We start from the raw sequence: 13,584 nt of genomic DNA, 5'->3' as shown, positions 1-13,584 counted from the left end.
CCTTTGCCAAAAATGTCCTTTATGCAGTGTTTAGAGCTGAAAATTCTAAAGTCAGGAATTTCAAAAGTTTAGGTTCCTGTTGTGTTTTGTATTACTTAATATGCTGTTAAATTTGATGGCCTTAGTATGTGTGCAAAATGGCTAGGTTAATGTAACTATGGGAACCTCGACTTTGAAATTTGGGACTCTTAAGCATTTATATCCTTAAATTTAATGCTGGATTGGCTTCATGTCTGATATTACATTTTTAGTGTGTGTTGTTTAGATAATTCTAAAAGAGGAAAAAATAAGAGAGAGAGTGAAATGTAGCAGTGTGGGGGCATATAGGCAAACATATTTTTTTCCTAAGATCTACTTTAGTATCTACTCTAACAGCTTATAGATCATCACACTTTAATCATTTTTTTGGAATGACTAATTCAGGATTGGAAATCGCACAGGGCAGTCTAGTGACCAAGGATCAAACAAATATTAACCTTATTTGGAGAGCATGTATTATAATCAAAAATTAAACCAGAGAGCCGGAATAGGATCATTCCCTAATACAAGGCAACTTGTTTTTGTTTTTGTTTTTTAAATTCTCTCTCTCAAATTTTAATTAATGTAGTGGCTGGAGTAGATATTTGGTTAAGGGTTCTTTTTGATAATTCACTGTCCTTGAGGTGTCTCTCTTACCTTTTAGGGATTGGGCTTTGAACATGAAAGGGAGGCATTTGAACCAGTTAACCTTGCATTTTACTATGTTTTTATTCTACTTGCCTTTCTCTCATGGAACCTTTTTAAATAAATAATCAAGACCCTATAGTCCTTTTCTTTGAGATGTGATAGAATCACAGAATCTTAGAGAGGGGACCCTAAGGGCTTTTCTCTTCCAGACTTTTACCGGTGTGGCAGTTTCTTCTCCTATATCCCTGACAGATTGTTATTTGGGTACATACTGAATACTACATTTAAAAAAAATGTAGCTCATTATTTTCTGTAATGTATTCTGAGGAATTCTAGTTCCTCAGAAATGAGTAACTATTATTGAGGTGGGGTGGGGGTGGGAAAAATGTTCTGTGGTCAAATAATTTGGGAAATGCTGCGTTAAGCAAAGTTAAACAGGTTTCTTTACTGCAGGACTTCTCAGAACCTTTAATATGCTAATGTGCATTGTGAATCTCCAAGAGGGGGATATGATATGCAGCATTCTTGAATACTTCTAATGACAGGGAGCCCACTACCTCATAAGGTAACCCATTCCTTTTTCGTACAGCTCTAATCCTTAGCTCTTCCTTAAATTGATTTGAAATCTATCCTCCCGTAACTTCCACTTCTATTAAGTGCTTATTGGTTATGCCAAGATGACCACACCCTCTGGTGCTACTCTTTGTGTAGTAAATATTGATATGTTTCTGGCCAGGCTTATCTGGACAATTTTTTATCATTAAATAGCATTCTAGTAAATGTGGCAGTCAACTCTAAAATCTCTGCCTTGTTGTCACTGTGCTCTTATATACTACTCTCCAGACTCCATTCTGAATTTCTATGAGTTTTTTAAATTTACTTGCAATGTTCTTAGTGGGTATAGTTGGGCTGATTTTAGTAGACTTGCTTGATTTCTGTAAAGAAAGGTAGGAAATAGAAGAATGTGTATATTAGCTAGGAGTGGGCCCAGGGATATGAGGTAGAAACTACATTTCAGGATGAGCATTGGTGGTAGATAGAGATGTAAGACAATGCAGCCGACCATGATGAAGAGGGTGCTGCTGGGAACCCCTGACTTGATGCTGTGTTGCGATGGTGTAACCTGTGTAGGGATTCCTTTTCTTTTTCTAAATAAGGATCTGGCCCCTTCCCAAAAAAACAACACACAGAGGAGAGATTTTTCAAACACATTCAGACATTATCATAAATCTAATTTTGTGTGTGTGTGTGTGTGTGTGTGTGTATGCATATGCGTATAAATCTAATCTAATGGTTAGGGCAACATCAGTCTCACTAGCTGAGGTGATTTTTGTCAACAGCTATTAATATCAAGACTTGAGCATAGTTACCTTGCCAGTGTTGGAGGGTAGCCTCTGAAATCAGGATTGCCAAGTTCTTTGTGCAGTAGTATTTTCTGTTGACATGTTGAGAGTCACCAAAGAAGTACTGTCATGAAAATAAGAAAACAAACATTGTATTGTTTTTTTAATGTCATTTTATTCATGTTAGTAAATACTAGTTTTCATTAAGTGCTGCTAAAGAGCTTTATCATCTGTGATAATTTTTAGCACTATTAGGTTAAAAGTTAAAGATACTATTTATGTCTCAGCATTTTTGTGCAAACTGAAACCTGATATTTTAGTGTTTGACATGTGACAAGTAAGGACACATAGATCTGTCAAGACTTTCTACTTTTCTTAAATTTTATTTTTAAGTAATCTCTATACCCAGTGTGGGGCTCGAACTTATATCCCCAAGATCAGGAATCACACACTCTACTGACTGAGCCAGCCAGACACCCCCTACTTCTTTTTTTAAAAAATTAAACCTACTCTAGACAGTATTCTGCATAATATATAGATCAAAAGTGGAGTCTTGGGGCACTGGGCTGGCTTAGTCAGTAGATCATGAGACTTGATCTCAGGGTCATGAGTTTGAGCCCCACATTTGATGTAGAGTTTTCTTAATTAAAACAACAAAACAAAACACCAACTGGAGTCTTACACCAAGTTAATATTTGGTATAGACCACTGAGCTGTCCATTTTTAGGGAATTCAGTCTAGGGGCACAGTGTTTTATGGGCTTATTGTTGGTTAATGAAAGTTGGTGGACAACTTGAGTTTTGATGGGAAAAAAAGTTTATACCAATACAGGAACAGAGCAGTGTTTCTTAGCAGTACATTCAGAGGTACAGCATTACTACATTATTAGAATCATAATGAAAGACCTAGAGGTCACATATCTCTAAGCACAACTGTACCCAGCAAAATAGTTAGAAAGCCCTTCCTTAGAGAGTTTGAAAATAGGGAAGCTGACAGTCTTCTCAGCAATATACTGTGTTGAGAAGTTTATTAGAAAGTTGATTTGTATGAATGAAAGAGTTAAGTATGTTAAGAATAGCATAGAACTTTGTAGTTTACAAAGGGTTTTTCAAATAAGATCATCTCTTAAACCTCGTAACAGTTTTATGAGTAGATGATATTTTTCCCGTTTTTCTGATTTATAAGCAAACAAATTAAAAACCCTGAGGCTGAGAGTGGTTACACAGCAAGTAAATGGAATCCATTTTTTCTTGTTTTAGGGGGATGGTGAGTGTGCTTTCCATATATCACAGCTGTCTTTTTTTTAGTGGGATTTGATTATTATTTTTGTTTTGTTGGTTTGTGAAGTTTTTATTTGTGCTTTTGGTTTTATGTTCTTTGAAGGTGAGAAGCCGCTAGGTGTCCCAGGAGTTTGACATGTATAGTTCTGAAGATAACATATATTAGTATTTTGAGCTAGGCAATTGCCCTCTCTGATGGTAGCGTTTAGAGCTGCTAGGTGGTAAAAGGCCTTGTATCTCAGTAAAGTGTGTCTATTACTGCTTTGTGAGTCTGTTTATATTTACCTTGTAGCAACTGATTTGTTAGTTGTAACTTACTGGAATTGGTCAAAATACGATAAATGATGTTTTTACAAATTTAGCAAATAAAACCTTTTCTATGATGCTATAAACTGCCCCCAAATTGTCATCATATGATAGCTGCATAAATTTTCTAAACCCCCAAAATAATTTTTAAACGGGTTCAACATGCGCTTGCCTTGTTTTTATAAGTTATAAATATATGTATATAATGTGTTTCTTTAGGTAGAGACCAATCTCTTAAAACTGCTATCCAGAAAGAGAACTTTTTGAAGAAGTAGGGTATAAAATGAATCTTCTCATCCTTCATAAGCTTTTCTATAACAAGTCACTAACTTTTTTAACCCTTCAGCTTTATTTTGAAATAAAATGAATAATTGGCATTTAGTCATGGCCAAATAAAATTTTGTGCCTTTCTGTGTGTCTAATAAGCAGACAACAATCTGATGAAGGAATAAAAGCTGTCAGCTCCTCATTAACTTGAGTTACGGGCTTCTTATCCTGCGAGGCACTCTTTGACATTTAGAGCCTCCAGGTTAAATCCTGGTTTTACTTCTTCTTTTCCTGAACATTTTGTTTCCTTGGTATCAGATTTTCTGAGACTTCAGCCATCTTCAGCTAATTTTTTTAAATTTAAAAATAAATGGATATTTTCTGTGGAAAAAAATGTCAAAACATCAATAATCTGAAAAACTGAAAATAACCCTTAGTGCTACCACCCAGAGATAACCAGTAGCAAATTATGAAAGTGCCACCCAACCTGAACTCTTGACAGCTCAGAGTATACCTGTTTCTACAGATCTTTGTCAGTTTGATAGACAAAACTCATCTTCTTAAAATTTACATTTCTATGACTATTGAAGATGGATGTTTTTCATGTTTCTTGGTCATTCTTATTCTTCTATGAGCTGCTTTATTCATATTTTTAAAATTTGTAAGCACTGTAACGTATAAATTATGTTAACCCTTTGTTTTGTATGTTGTAAGTTCTATATTGTAAGTTCTCCCTGTTTTTTAACCTGTTCTTTGTTTCCAGAGTTTACATGTGGAGTTGAACTATACTGTTCTGTGTTACTATCAGTAAAATCAAATATGGCCTTTTTATTGTTGAAAATACTCCTTTAACTTTAAGGTGATTCTTAATTTGACAAAAAATTATAAGAAATCATTTTTGGACATGTTTTCAAAAATTAAAACTAATTCAACAAATTCAAGTTGAACTCTAATATATATATGTGTGTGTGTATATATATATATATATATATATATATATGTTGCAAATTCAAATAGGAAGATTATTTTACTATTTAAAATTAAAGGGAGAGCCCTAGGTGGCTCAGTCATTGGAGCATGTGACTCTTAATCTCAGGGTTGTAAGGTCAACCTGCCCCTTGGGTATAGAGATTACTTAACAAAATCTTACCAAAAAATAACAATAAAGTGATGCTATAGTTTTAACATTTACTTTTGTATATAGAGTACACTTACATGACAAGAAAAACCCCGGTCTTAGTAACTTCATGATTCTGATAATTAGTTATTTATTACAGTTCTATAGGTTTTCTAAGATAATAAGTAGCTAAAAAACTGCTTTTGTAGTTTATCAAAATATATCTCCTTTTGCAAATGGTCTCCCCTAAACATGCTGTCTTTTTTTGGTTAATAATTTTTTGGTTGATAGTATGATTGTATAGTAATCCTTTCCTAGCTCTATGGATGTTATGTTTGAAGGAATTTTATATTTTTGACATTTACTATTTTTTAAGTTAGAGTGTGTTGGTATTACATAACAAAAATAAATCCTAGGGGAAAGATTGCCAGTGATGTTTTAAGTCTAGCAAGATTAAGCAAATTTAATGAAAATTAATATTCAGAGGAATATATTTTCTAGTTATTGATCGCATTGTAACTATTAAGGAAGGTTTTAAAGAAGTTTTAAGAAAACTTAGGTTGAATATGGACTTGATCCATAGGTAAATAACTTTTGGAAAGTGTAAAAAGATTATGAATCTCATTGAATTGGTTTAAGGAGTAGTGGTTCTTTCAGATTCCTGATTGTTCCCTTCCTCGGTTTGTAAGAATGCTGAAAAGCTGCTGTAGCTACAGGTTTTATAGGTACAAAGAGGAGAAAGGAAAGAAGTAAAGTTTAAATTTATTTTGGCAAAAGCAAACTTCTGCTTTGGGAGGTTGCCTCAAATCATGTCTAAGGCCACATTCAAGGAAAAGGAAAAAAAATTAAAAGAGAAATTAGTCATTAAGTTCATTTAAATTGTGGTGATGAGCAGAGAAGAATGGGAAAGCTCACATGCACAAGTTCAGACCTTTGACATTATTGCCACAGTTACACACACAGCCAAAAGAGATGTGCTGGCAGGTGTGAGGAAGATGGTGTTCGTTGTCTGATCCATTGCTAGACCACCACCTCTATTAGACATGAGAGGTTTATTTTTTTTTAACATGCTTATTGTAACTTTATGCAGAGCAGAGTTAGATTGCATTGTATCTGTGTAAAGTATTAATTTGTTAAATGTAAACCTTTAGATGATATGAGAATTTTCCTGTTTTGAGTTTTATTTTTAAAATAGAGTAAGAATCTATCCAGACGAAATCACACCAGTCTTCTTTAAACTCTGAGAGACCCTGAACTTTCCAGTTCACTCTGTGTGATGTTTAAAAATGTATGACCCTGTTGTTGTGTGTCTCTAAGGACAGTGCATCCTGGATGGTTGTAGTCTTGACCTCTAGATTCCCAGCTCATCTGAAGAAGTGGTCTTGTTCAGCTCTGTGTTCTGTGTCCTCAGAATGCAGGATGTACCATGATGCTGAGCATGTAAGCATGCTTAGATGTTTTCATGACGAGATTAAACCCCCACCCCACCCCCGTTTCTTACTTACTTGAAGTGTTTTGTGGAGGAATGTTCAGTGAATTAAACCCAGAAAGATTTGGTACTAATTCCTTACAAAACTATTCATTTTGGAAAGAAATCTGTTTGGGAAACTTCTTGCTCTGTGTTAGAGCATCAGATAATTTTCAGCTAATGTAATTTCTTTTATTTAACACGAATATTTCCTTTATGATCCAAAACATTTTATGATCTCCACAGCTGCAGTGAGAAGAGGAGTTTATTTTAAACGGAGGCTGAAGAAACTGTAGAATTAGCAGACATAAGAGAAAGTGGAGAAGCTGGAGGATGGAGTTGCAGACTCTACAGGAGGCTCTTAAAGTGGAAATTCAGGTTCACCAGGTATGTTCCATTATTGGTTTCTCCGTGATGTGTTGTTAAGTAATGGCTAAGATTAGTAAGCTGTCCCATCTCTGAATTTCAGTACACTTTTGAATCGTCTTTCAGATAGTTGTCTGAGGGTCATGTCATTTACCTTTTATTGCTAAATAACAAACTCACTGACAGTACTTCTAAGAATTTTAATAAAGTATTCCTGACTTCCTTTTCCAGAGGAAAAAAATGGAAAATATTTTTTCATAGACTAAAGGTGTTAAAAAAAAACAAACTCTTTTTTGGGGTTCATTTGAAGAACTTTGTTCATGTGAATTAACTTGTATATTTTAAGTAATGAGGCATGTTTAAATTGACTACCATTTATACTGAAGTTTTTTTACATAACTCAGCTTTATGCCTTGATTCTGGTCTTTAGTAAAGAAAACATCACTGCCAGAGCTCCTGGGTGGCTCAGTCTGTTAAGCCTCTGGCTCTTGATTTCAGCTTAGGTCATGATCTCTGGGTCATGAGATCTAGCCCCTTTTGGGCTCCATGATCAGCATGGAGTCTGCTTGGGATTCTCTGTCTCCCTCTCCATCTGCTCTCCCGCCTCCATCTCATACTCACTTTCTCTCTCTTTCTCAAACAAACAAACAAACAAACAAAAAACCAACAAAAACTTCACTGCCTTCACAGATGTTTAAATTTCAAATATTATGATTCTTAAAATTTACCTCAGGTACATAGGCTAAACAAACCTAAAAATGTGTAAGTAAATATATGGAGTAATTGTTTATATAATATTAATAAAGTAATATTAAATATGTATAACATACTTTATATGCATAATACAGCTTATTTAATATAACTAATCCAGAAATGAAGCTCTCCTTAAATAACTGGGTCATTACCATATATCTTGTAAACAGAATGTCACTGTTTCTATCCCCTTTCTAGACATTAGCTGGATGTGGTCCCAGGCTCAAGATAAACTGATATACACATACAATCAAAAGTGATAAATGATGATGAATTAACTACTTTTGAATGTTTGAGATGTAGAAGTAGAAAGAGGAAGGGAACAAGTTTCCCTTGTTTTATCTAAATAGTTCAATGTAAAGTTAATTTCTGAAATTGTTGGAAGCACCCCTTGGGCTTTTGATAACTACTAAAATTTGCAAGTTGCTTAGAATTAGGGTGGATGAGAGCTTACAGGAAAGCTTCAAAGGCATACACACACTTTTAAGTCTCTATGTATGCAAAAATTCCTGCTTCTGCTTTGGATCTGTTAAAATTTTGCTCAGCAGTAGTTTTACAGGTTGCTGTGTACAGGTGGGCTTCTCCAGGTGAAGTGTGTTTTGTTTTACGGTAATTTTAAGAAATTTAGTATATAATAAGTTATGCACATTTTATTTTATTTGGCCTTGTTCTGTTACTAATTGAGGAGAATAAAAATTTGTTTATAAAATCAAGCTTGTCTTTTTTCCCAGATGTAAGTATTTTAATGTAGAGTTGTATTGAATACTTAATTTGGCTGAATGACAAATGACAACAGTTAAATTCATAATATGTTCAAAGCTGACATCATCATAGAAGGAACTTCTGGAGAACAATAACCAATTGGAAATTTGTATGGATCAAAGATATTTAATGAAGTTGTATGTGATTTTAGGAGATATTCCTCCTCTCAGGAAATTTGGAGATGGCAGCATTGACATTCTGCTTTTATTTCATTCTCACAAGATATGAACAAGTCTCAAATAAGACTTTCTTGACTCATCTCCTTAATTGAACTAAATTACTAAAAATGAGAATTTTTTTTTAAAAGGAGAGGGAGAGAGAATCCCAAGCAGGCTCCATACCAAGGGTGGAGCCCAACATGGGGTTTGATCTCATGACCCTGAGATCCTGAACTGAGCTGAAATTAAGAGTCAGATGCCTAGGGGCACCTGGGTGGCTCAGTGGGTTAAGCCTCTGCCTTCAGCTCAGGTCATGAGCTCAGGGTCCTGGGATGGAGTCCCAATGTTGGACTCTCTGCTCCGCAGAAAGCCTGCTTCCCCCGCCCCAGCCTGCCTCTCTGCCTATTTGTGATTTCTCTCTCTCTCTGTCAAATAAATAAATAAAATCTTTATGTTAAAAAAAAAAAAAAAGAAAGAGTCAGACGCCTAACCAATGGAACCACCTAGGCACTCCTAAAAATGAGAAGTCAGTTTTTAAAACATTTGTCAGAGAGAGAGAGGGGGAGTGTGCATTCAAGAGAGAGCTGGCGCACAGCAGAGTGGCAGGCGGGGGGCGGGGGGGAGAAGTGGGCTCCCCACTGAGCAAGGAGGGCAATGTGGGACTCGATCCCAGGACCCTGGGATTGTGACCTGGGCCGAAGGCAGACGCTTAACCGACTGACCTATCCTGGCATCCCAAAAATGAGAATTCTTAAATATTAATTTGCTTCCTTATTTTTAATTCACATGTACCAATTTTATGAAAATCGTAATCATGAAAAAATTTAATGTTTATTCCTTTTTAAAATCTAATTTAATTTTTAAAATTACATTTATTGACTCAAAAGGGATATAATGTTCTTCTGAAAGTTATCCTAGTCTCTTAATATTTACATTATTTATTTATTTATTTATTCCACTTTTTTTTAGGATAAATCAGGAGCTTTTATATTCATCCTTAATTATTACACATATTGTTTGTGCAATAATAATCATTTATTTTTATGTTGATTGATAATATTTCAACTTATATACTTACAAAACATATATTTGCACTGTAATTACATTTAGAATACTTTCCTATCTGGGGAAAATTACTAAGTATTAGTAGTAAATACAAGTGACGTGCCTTGTTTGTAAATCTGATGTTGTTATTCTGGTTGGATATGTGGTAACCTACATGATCACTGATCATGAAAAGTTCAGGAATGCCAGAAATAACATCAACGTAGGCTCTGGCTATTAGGCTGAGGCCAAAGCCAGATCATACATTTGACTAAATATGGGAGCAAAAGCCTCCCCTTTGCATTTCCAGGTAAGGATGGAATTAGTGCTGAAATTGAGCTTACTGGATAGAAGCATGTTAGAAAAGTATTGCTGTGGTAGAAGTATATTTTTCTATTCTTTATGGAGAAGGAGATGGCTAAGAAAGTTGCAATGTATGTATGGGTTGATGTTGAGTAAATGTGAAATAGTAATGGCCTGTGATGAGTAGCTCATCTTTTTTGAGAAATTGCCTTTTTAATTATTCTTACATGAATTTGATGGAAACCATATTTAAACTTTTGGAGTATGTATGGAATGGAGCATAGTATAAAGCAGAGATTAGCAAACTTTTTCTGTAAAGATGGTAAAATGTTTTATACTTTGTGAGACATTTGTGGTCTCTGTCACTACTACTCTGCTGCTGTATAGACAAAGCAGCCATAAATAATATATAAATGAATGGGTGTGGCTGTGTCCCAATAAAACTTTATTTATAAAAACAGATTGTAGGCTCGATTTCTCTATGAACTATAGCTTACGCTGACCTTTGGCGTAAAGTATATCCTCATAAAAAATTGCTGCATTCTTGCAAAATAAAGGAGTTTAATTTTGATTACATAGTGTCAGCTTAAAGTCATGAGGGATTTGGATGGTCTAGTTAAGTTGACTAGCTTCTTCTCCTGTCCTGCCTCTGATTGTCTAAAATTGCAGCTTGAGTACTTATAGATAGAAAAGTTGGTTTCTTTATTTCCTCCAGGAGTGGAGGATTAGAGTGGTTATCAGTTTTTAAGTTCCAGTGTCATGGAAGAAAATGTTTTTTGGCTTTAAAAAAGCAACTTTAGGGTGCCTGGGTGGCTCAATGGGTTAAAAAAGCAACTTTTAGGCGCCCCTGGTTGGCTCAGTTTGTTAAGCATCTGCCTTCAGCTCAGGCCATGATCTTGAGGTCTTGGGATTGAACTCCTCTACCCCTCCTCCCTGCTCATATGCATGCTCGCTCTCTCTCTCTCTCTTTCTCAAATAAATAAAGATCTTAAAAAAAAAAAAAAAGGCAACTTTAGTGTAGTAGCCAACTCTCTAGTAACTAAATTAAAAACGAAAACTAAGGATATTTTTCATTGAAAAATGAGGCTAATCTTTAGGCTGCACTGGTGAAAAATATATATGTATAAAGTGTGTTCATTGTCACTGAGTTCTTAGAATGTGTGTTGTTACTGTTTTGTAGATTAAGGCCAGATATAGAAGAGTTAACTACTGTCACATATGAAGTAGAACATAATAACATGTACCTTGTATGTATAGAAGTTATGTGGTTGGCAACCTCAGCTATCCAGAATGCATCTTAGCACCTGAAGTAAGGCTCCTGACCAACTACAGTAAATATCAGAAGTCATTCACTGAAGAGTATACATTTTATTCAAGGGGCGTTTCTTAAGCTATTACAACCTATTTGCTCATCTTAGAACTAGTTCACTGTACATATCACACAGCAGATCAGAAGCCACAGATTTGAGTTGGGGTTCAGGGGCTATTGGAGGAGACTAATAATAGTAACAGGATTTCCTAGCTAACTCCTTGGCATTAAGAAATAGATCAAAAAACTAAATGCAGACAATGAGAAATCTTTAAATCATAGCAGTTTGGGGTCTTTGTTTTAAGGACCTGGTACAGTGTTTATAGAATAGTATATTAACTGATGTAATCATGCCTCTAAGTATCTGTCAAAGCTGACTTTTTTTCTCTTTAAGATAAGGACAGATAAGTATGTATTTTAGAAATATTATGAGTAAAAACTTTTAAAGTACCTTGACACTCAAAGAGAGGGACAGATTTTTTAGTTACATGAAAAATTTACTTGGGGAACAGCTTATTCCCAGATAACTTTTAGGAATCAGCTTTCTGATATTTTTTTGTCCTTCAAATTTTTCTGTCCTGGTTATTGTTATTTTTGGGCAATGATGCTCTTAGAAGTTGGATTAGGTCAGAAGATGTCCATTTTTCTTTCTCTTTTATTTGGACTTCTGCTTTCCCGAGTAAATGTCTTTCTTTTTGAGTATTCTGGTAGCACTCTCCTTCCCAGAGGAGCCCAGGTAGGTAGAGTTTATGTTGTTGCTCCTTCACTTCCTTACTCTCAAATACTGAGCATCACAGCTCTGCGGAGTACCCCCCCCCCCCCCCCAGAAGACAGTGGCAAAGTCCACAGCTGATACTAGCCTCCTTTTGTGGTGAGAACCAAACCAACAAACTTGCCAGATCTGTAGCTTGCTGTATACAAACAGGCCTTTTTTGTTAGGGGAGCAGCTTCTTTCCAGGCTTTTTGGGACTCTAAACAATGACAACATTTTAAAGGGATGTTTGGCTTTTGGAGCATCCAGCTTGTTTAAATTGCTTTTTATAAGCCCCCATCCCTTGGGACGCCTGGGTGGCTCAGTTGGTTAAGCAGCTGCCTTCAGCTCAGGTCATGATCCCAGCATCCTGGGATCGAGTCCCACATCAGGCTCCTTGCTCGGCAGGGAGCCTGCTTCTCCCTCTGCCTCTGCCTACCATTCTGTCTGCCTGTGCTCGCTCTCCCCCCCCCCTCTCTGATAAATAAATAAAATCTTTAAAAAAAAAAAAAAAAAAAGCAGCCCCCATCCCGCACTCCATCTCCAGATTTGTTAAAATGCAGGAGCTTTTAATTTCAAACTCAAAGTGATAGTTTGGTGTATATATATATGTATATATTAAGAAGAGTGTCTTTTATGGCTCATATATGGCTTTTGGTCTGTTCCGATTGTGTGTTGCTTGTTTTTTTCTGGGAAACTTAAAATTTTAGATTTTGGGGGCCAAGTCCAATTAGCCATAGTGGATTAATATATAAGACTGATGGCTCCTTTTCTCTCTTTATTACTAGAAACTGGTCGCTCAAATGAAGCAGGATCCACAGGTAAAGTACTACTTTTATTCATTTAATTTTTAAATTAAAATAATTAAAAATAACTATAAGATGCTAAAATACAGACCAGGACTTAAGTTTTAGAAACTATCTCCTCTCTAGCAGCAGTTGTTTTTAGCACATTAGTCTTCATGTTACAAGTGTTTAGAAAAATCTAGTCAATCTATTATAGTGTAGCTATCATTTTATCTTTGTTTCTGTTATTTTGCTTTTATGTTCATTTCTTTGAGTATTTGGGGGGAAAAACTGAGTTAATATTCTTCATATGGTTTGCATTTCACTTCCATAAGCCTGCTTATTCAGAGTCAGCTTTTGAGACTTTGTATTCTCCAAATTATTGTATATGACCCAGAACAATTCTTACATTCTCATAGCTTATATAGTACAGGTACAGTACAGAACATTTAAATACTTAATTCTACTATGATTAAATAATTTCAGAATAATTTTTAAAGAAATTTTTAAAAATTATCTTAGAAAGGGCTCTTAAAGAGGGTTTAAAAGTACCTTGTATGATAACCTAGCAGATGTTATTTTCTCTTTAAATTCTCATAAGAGTTTTTGACTTAGACATTTTTTTCTCTATCCCTGAAGATAAATCTTCCTAAAAAGTTATTTTGCCTTTGATGATTACTTTTATTGTTCAGGTAGTGTCTCTTTTGTAGCCATTAGGCAGTGGGTCACAAGTTTGGAGAATATTTATCAGACTTTCAGGATTTGTTTACCCATAAATCTTTTAACAGAACATTTAGGACCATTTGTGTGTGTGTGTGTGTGTGTGTGTGTGTGTGTATTATACAGCCATATGTGTGTGTGTGTATTATACAGCCATATGTGTGTTATACACACACACACAATATA

General features: G+C 35.2%; 1 protein-coding gene across 20 annotated transcripts in view; it reads left to right on the top strand.

Annotated features, from left to right (window-relative positions):
• The window catches only part of PHF21A (PHD finger protein 21A), a 192,731-nt gene that overhangs the window by 29,244 nt on the left and 149,903 nt on the right, over positions 1–13,584 (top strand). For 12 of the 20 annotated variants that reach the window (XM_059140867.1, XM_059140839.1, XM_059140858.1 and 9 more), the window contains 2 exons: positions 6,694–6,834; positions 12,682–12,714. In XM_059140867.1, coding sequence (XP_058996850.1) covers positions 6,781–6,834; positions 12,682–12,714 — 87 coding nt within the window. In that variant the 5' untranslated portion in view covers positions 6,694–6,780. Of the gene's footprint in view, positions 1–1,119; positions 1,232–6,693; positions 6,835–12,681; positions 12,715–13,584 lie in introns of all 20 variants that reach the window. The other 8 variants (XM_059140720.1, XM_059140767.1, XM_059140799.1 and 5 more) reach the window with 1 other exon arrangement.

The sequence above is a fragment of the Mustela lutreola genome, chromosome 1 (genome assembly GCF_030435805.1).
Source record: "Mustela lutreola isolate mMusLut2 chromosome 1, mMusLut2.pri, whole genome shotgun sequence".
Taxonomy (NCBI): Eukaryota; Metazoa; Chordata; class Mammalia; order Carnivora; family Mustelidae; genus Mustela; species Mustela lutreola.
The sequence above is the reverse complement of the archived record's forward strand: the minus strand, read 5'-3'. Positions and strand labels throughout refer to the sequence as shown.